This window comes from Acanthopagrus latus, chromosome 18 (genome assembly GCF_904848185.1).
Source record: "Acanthopagrus latus isolate v.2019 chromosome 18, fAcaLat1.1, whole genome shotgun sequence".
In the NCBI taxonomy this organism is placed as follows: Eukaryota; Metazoa; Chordata; class Actinopteri; order Spariformes; family Sparidae; genus Acanthopagrus; species Acanthopagrus latus.
The window spans coordinates 23,056,108-23,062,427 of NC_051056.1; the positions used below are offsets into that span (position 1 = coordinate 23,056,108).

The 6,320-nt window shown below is 43.4% G+C and overlaps 1 protein-coding gene across 1 annotated transcript; it reads left to right on the plus strand.

Annotated features, from left to right (window-relative positions):
• The first annotated feature begins 1,312 nt into the window (after positions 1-1,312).
• Positions 1,313-2,831, plus strand: map1lc3cl (microtubule-associated protein 1 light chain 3 gamma, like). Its single transcript, XM_037077311.1, has 4 exons — positions 1,313-1,513; positions 1,631-1,686; positions 1,791-1,897; positions 1,993-2,831. Exons 1-4 carry the CDS (start codon positions 1,456-1,458, stop codon positions 2,180-2,182), a joined length of 411 nt encoding a protein of 136 aa, XP_036933206.1. The 5' UTR covers positions 1,313-1,455; the 3' UTR covers positions 2,183-2,831.
• Positions 2,832-6,320: the final 3,489 nt, after the last annotated feature.

A 6,320-nucleotide genomic window follows, 5' to 3' on the forward strand; every position in this document is an offset into this window, starting at 1 on the left:
GAAGTCACTAGTTTATTTAAAGTGGAGAGGACAAAATGTAAGATCACAGCAACGTAATGAAGGAGAAACTTCACAGCCTCCACAGGGAGCGCAGCGTTGAATCATCATCTCTCGAAGACCGTTTCAATAAAAACAGAACATTGTCTGCTTTTATAGAGGCAGGATTCATTGCAGATGTGTTGTATCAGGCTGCTTTTTTCATTTGTTTTTGTTATCGTGTGACTTCGGTGAATCCAAACCAACCCCTTTTCAAATACAAAAGTCACACAAGAACACAAAGTAACAAAAACAGTCGAGAAGGCACAAAATGAGCAGCTCCTATTTTCTTCAAGTCAAAATGATTGTTGTTGGCCAAGCAGTCGGGTGTGTTTAGAGAGAACAAAAAGCAGCAGTTTTCCCATCAGAAGCGAACATTTGATCTGATATTGTTTTTCTTTGCAACCCCACTTCAAAAAAAGTGAACAATCCCTTTTTTTGCATGTCTCTGACAACTTGTTAGATTACAAAGAAAAAAGTTTCACATTCCCCCGAGGCTCAAAACACAACAACATTTAAAATTCATAGTGTTTTGACCCTCAGGGCCACCGTACATTTCTATGAGAACAGGGGGTTTTCAGTTGCTGAGATCCAGTTAATTCGCTCACATATGAAGTAATCAGTAAAGTTACTATGAATTAACATTCCTGAGGTGATGATCTACTGAGTGTGAACTACCCGCGTGTTGTCATGTTAACCCGATGAAGGTGATGAGAATTAACAATGCATTAAATCCTCACAAGATTTGTACGCTTCCCTTTAAGTGTGACAACCCCCCCCAAAAGACTGAAGCCTCCACATCACGTTACTATTGATCACGACTGTCGCTCGTCTCTGATGAAACAAGAGCCCGACCTGATAAACAGCTTTTAATGCATCCAGCATGGTGATCAGACAAGCGAGGTCAAAGGTCAGGGGGTTAACAAAATGTATTTGTGTCGGTCGAATTCAGTCGAGCCTCAGGACAGAGCTGGCACCGTGATTGGGTCCCCCGTTTGTCCGGTTCGTCATGTGTTGTTTGTGCTCTGCCCTCATTACGCTCCTCATGTTTGCGCCTCTCTGTCCGAGTGTGTACGTGACAGCAGCACCATGATCACAAGCAGATGTGAGAATGCCCTGTGAGATAACCAGTATGTGTGAATCTGGTCTGAACTCCACACACACACACACACACAAACACACACACTGGCCTCCAGGATGAGGAGTGTGTCTTTGTTTGTCGCTGACACACTTATGGCGGACTCCTCCCTGCTCCGTCCCCTATAAAACGGCAGCAGTGGGAGCAGCTCGTCGGGGTTTGCTGACTTCCACCCGAGGGGACGTCACCGTCAGCCTGGGCAAGACCGACCGCACCGGCACCATCACCACCTCCGTCACCGCTGGTCACTGCAAACCGCCCCGAGCAACAAGCAAGCAAGCATGGCTCCCTTTGAGAAATCCATGGAGATGATGCCCTTCAAGCAGAGGAAATGCCTCGGTGAGTCACGTTTGATTTTAGGGGATTCTTTGGCATCTGCATCTGCACTGAAAATGTGTGGATGCTGGTTTGTTAAAGTGTTTCCTTCATTTGTTTGTTGTTGGGTTTTTTTTGTAGAAACAAGAAAAGATGAAGTGTGCAGCATTCGGTCTAAATTCCCCAACAAATTGCCTGTAAGTCGCTTTTTTTTTTCAAGTCAAGCATGATGCATTCAATCACCAGTGCTCCTGGTGTTGTGTGCAGCAGAGGCTGATCCCTGGTGTGTTTTTGTGTTCAGGTGATTGTTGAACGTTACACTCGTGAAAAGACTCTCCCCCTGCTGGACAAAACAAAGTTCCTGGTCCCCTTTGAGCTCACCTTGGGTCAGTTCCTGTGCCTCCTCAGGTAAACCTCTCACAGCTTTTCGTCACCAGCTTCTCTCCACTGTCTCCTCCAAGCTGCCGGAGTCACCCCTCACCCTCACTTTGTCTTTCTCCTAGGAATAAGATCGACCTCGACTCCACCCAGGCTCTGTTCCTCTTGGTGGCGGAGAAGAGCATGTCCTGCATGTCCTCCAGCATGAGGGAAGTTTATTCCCGCTACAGAGACACCGACGGCTTCCTCTACATCACCTACGCCTCGCAAGAAATGTTCGGAGCACCTCGACCGGCAGCCAGTCCGCCCTGCTGAGCCAGAAGCAGATAAAATGAACTGAACTCTGGACCAAAAAGAGGTCAATCTGAGCCAAGCCCAGGCTGTTTTTATCCATTTTTTTTGTTTCGTTTTTTGCCCCAAACTGCATATCAGCCTACCTCATGAAGCTTTCTGGATTTTTAAACAAAGCAAATCACTTCAAGACTCGCCCTGATGATGTCTTTGTTTTAAACTGATCGACAAGTTTTTGTTTTTGTTTTTTTTTCTGTTGCTCCAAAAACAGAAAGCAAAACATCCGAATTATGATTTCATCCACCTGTTACGTGTCTCTACAGGTCAAAAAATACCCGCATTTGCCCTTCAGTTACCTCAGAAATGTTGAGCTTCGATGCAAACAATCCTGCTATCACATCGCTGTAATGCCAGTTCAGTGTCAAACCATCAAAAACGGGGTCAACGTCTCACCAGTAATCAGACTCCTTCTGAGCACTTATCTCCCCTTCCCCCTCTCCTCTCTTTTGATTGATGGCCTCTTCGTCCTCGTCTTCCCTTTTTAAAATGTGAAATTGTGACTCTTGAGGCACTTGCAGAAAACACAGATGTCAATCTAATGAATGCTGCTCTGATTTGTTCTGTGTCCAGCTGTCACTGTACCAAAATAAATCCTTTGTCCTTGTCCTTTTAATTGACTGACTTTGTGTGATTTTTAAGGGTTTGGAACGGATGTTTAACGTCAGGACATGATGCATATTTGTTCCCGCTTACGCAAATTAAAGACAGCTGCAGCTTTCTCTTGCTGCTTGAAAAAAAAAATAGTCCTTCAGAAGTGTTGTATTTTCTGGTAACAGCTGTTTGAACTTCAGTTGGTTTTAAGGTCACTGAATGGAGATTAAATGGAACTGGTTTCCTCAAAAAGCTTAAAGGGGCACTGTGTAGTTTTGAGGAAGAAATTCAAACTCCGAATTTTAACATTAACAAAATGAAAAAGGTAAAAACACAAACTCAGAAATATTTATCCTTTCCTGAACTGAATAAACAAGATGTTCTCAGTTCCAGAACACTGTTTGAAGCTGGAAAGGTGGCAGGGTCCGCCAAGTTTTTTCTTATTCAATTTAATACTTCATGAAAACAAGGACAGTTTGCTCATTTAGTTTGTTTAGGCATAAAAATAATCAGTCAATGAGGATCTTTCTATTCTGGTTGAAATGTCCTCCTAAAACCCACGTACTGTGCCTTTAAAAATAGACATTTTTTTGTAACCTTTTAGTGTTTTCTGGGCTGGTTACAGATTTACTCTATTAACCTTAATTGCAGCCGAGCGTTAGTGCTAGTCTCTGAATCCAGTGTGCAGGTGCCTCATTCCTCACCTGCCTCTCAGAAGCGGCACTCCCTCCACATGACCGTGTTATATAAGCCCGACCCAGTCCACTATCTGCAGGGGTCAGTGTGTCACAGGGCCGGGCGGGATTATTTTTAGATCTCACAGTCAGAGAGGACAAATGTGACCCAAAAAAAAAAAAAAGAGAGACAGGGGTTCGGGAAAGAGTTTAAAAGGAGTGACGGAGGAATCCAGTTGAAGGAAAACAGAAGCAGAAAAACAAGGAAAAGACGCTCTCTATAAACAGTGGAAGAAGAGGGGGAGACAGGGAGGACGACAGGAAAAAGGAAACAGTGTATAGGAGAGATATACAGTGAGGAGGAGTGGGGGGGGGAGGAGAGCCAGCTATCTAAACACAGTGTACAGAACAATCATACCTCTGCTCACTTCACGCCACTGTGGGCATTCCAGCAGCTCTCTGTCAGTGTCTCATGGTACCAGAACACCAGGAGTCCTGAAGCTGCTGCAAGCTGTAGATTACCTGTTGTGACCACAGACGAGCTTCAGCCTGCAGCACTCTTTAATGCAGAGGCCTCGAGAACGACGCTGTGAATATAAATCATGTTGTCCAGTGGAGAGAGCATGTTCCTACACAGAAATATGATCATATTGACTGAACTGTAATGCATCCGTCTACTTTTCCTGTTTCTTTTTAGTCAAGGCACCACGCGTCAGGAAGTTTCAACCACAGTAATGATGTGGAGTTACACTGTCGCACTGCGGGAACCGCCACTGGCAACATTTTATATCAAGGTGCTTGTGTTAAGGGTTTATAGGTAATAAGGCCCATATTTGTCTTCATGAGATACCTATTAAGATCATTAACATGATTTTAGAAGTGTTAATAACAGATACATGTGCGCTGATTTTATTCACTATCAGTGTTATAAACCTCAACAACATGCAGGGCGTATTAACCATTAAAGGAAAAGTTCACCGATAAATTTCTAATTCAGTCAATATCTCCTCACCCCGAGCATGATGGGAATTTAGGGGAGGATTAAGTAGTCCATACAACATTTCTGGAACTTCACAGCAAAACAGTGCAGCAGAGTAGATGGGGACTTCCCTTCCATCCCTAAAACGGAAATAAACAATCTTAAAAACAACATAAAATGGCTCCACACAGCTCGTTCCAAGTCTCTGGCAGCCGTGAGAGCTCCACTGATTAACAAATCATCACTTTAAACCTCAACGCCTTGTAGAGCTTGTGCACCCACTTCCAATGGGTAGGCGCTCACATTCTTAGCTTCCCAGTGAAGATTTGAGCTTTAAAAATGATGAAAATAACCTTTTTTCACATCAATTTGGGATCTCAGGGCTTAGAGACTGGACAAGTCGTATGGAGACATTTAAATGTTTCTTTCGGTTATTTATTTACTTATTCTAAAAAGTCCCTGTATCTACTTCAGTTGTTTAGGAGAATGCTGCAGCACAGGTTTTTTTTTTTTTGTCATCTGTCATGATAAAGTGACGAAAAAACAAAGGGATTTATTGGAGTTCCTAAGCAGATTATTACCTTATAATTAATGCAGTGGAACACCAAAGGGCATCGAAAATCTCAAGACATGGCTGTTTTCATATACGTGTAATATAGCTTTCATAACACGTCACTCTGTACACATTCATTTTTGGTTTAAGGGCCTTAATATAAAGTGTTACTCAGACATTTTCATTTTCCTCTTTCTTGCGAAATTATGGATCATTTCGTCCCTTGAGGCCTAAAAAAGCCTTCAAATTAAACAATCCAAGACCGAAAATGTACAAATCCACAGTGATGACATAACCAGTGGTGAAGGATCACAATTATACTTTATTTTGAAGGTGTCACAGGTGAAAAAGGTTTGGGAACAGCCGGTGACGGTGTTCACAGTGAGCAGCAGGGCCATACTGTGGCTGCAGCAGAGACATAAGACAATACGCGACCACACAAACCAAACACACTATCTGTAATAACTAATCAAGACACAAGAGAGCGCCTCTGGACTTCAACAGGGCTGAAATCTGCTGCCACTGTGGTGTGAGAAAAAAAAGAGACCAGCTGGTGAACATCATGTGTACCTGCTGCTGACTGATAATCTGGTGAGTCAGTGTGCTGAATTTCAATCAGTGTGTGCTGAGCTGACGCATGACACTTGAGTCTAACGTGATAAGGAAGACTCAGATTCTGGGCGACACACACACACACACACACACAAAAACAGAAACTAGAAAACTGGAAAAACCAGGTATTGGTAGGAGGCTGAGGGATGAACAACCGTGTGGAAAAATGTAAACATACATGACCATGCATGAAGTGAAAGCTCCGGTGTGCAGATGTGTTTACATGATTCTTGTCTGTGCATCGATCACCTGGTTGTGTTCAAGGTTCACGTGGGAGAAGAATCACATAATTGCCACTGATTTGCTACCAACTGTTGGTGTGCATGTGATTCACATTTCAGTTTGTCACACCTACATGTCATTTGAATTATGCAAACAGGCTTCAGAGCAGATTCAGACGAGCTCAGGGTTGATAGCAGTGCGAGGTGAAGCTGTTACCAGCAGCTAACTTCATCTCTACTCTCTCCAATGTGTCTTTAATAAAGCTACAGCTTCCCGTCTTACTTTTTTTTTATGATTTGTGCTCGTGTCACTGAGCCTGTGGTGAATTTCTAGCTTTGCGAATTGTCTCCATGTGTACTCGAAAATGTTCCAGAGAATGTCACAAGTGTCTGTCTCCACTGCTGTTTTTAATTTGCCCTCAGAAATATGCAGAGGCGACTTGTTTCAGGGGCAGATGGCCTTATATGTACT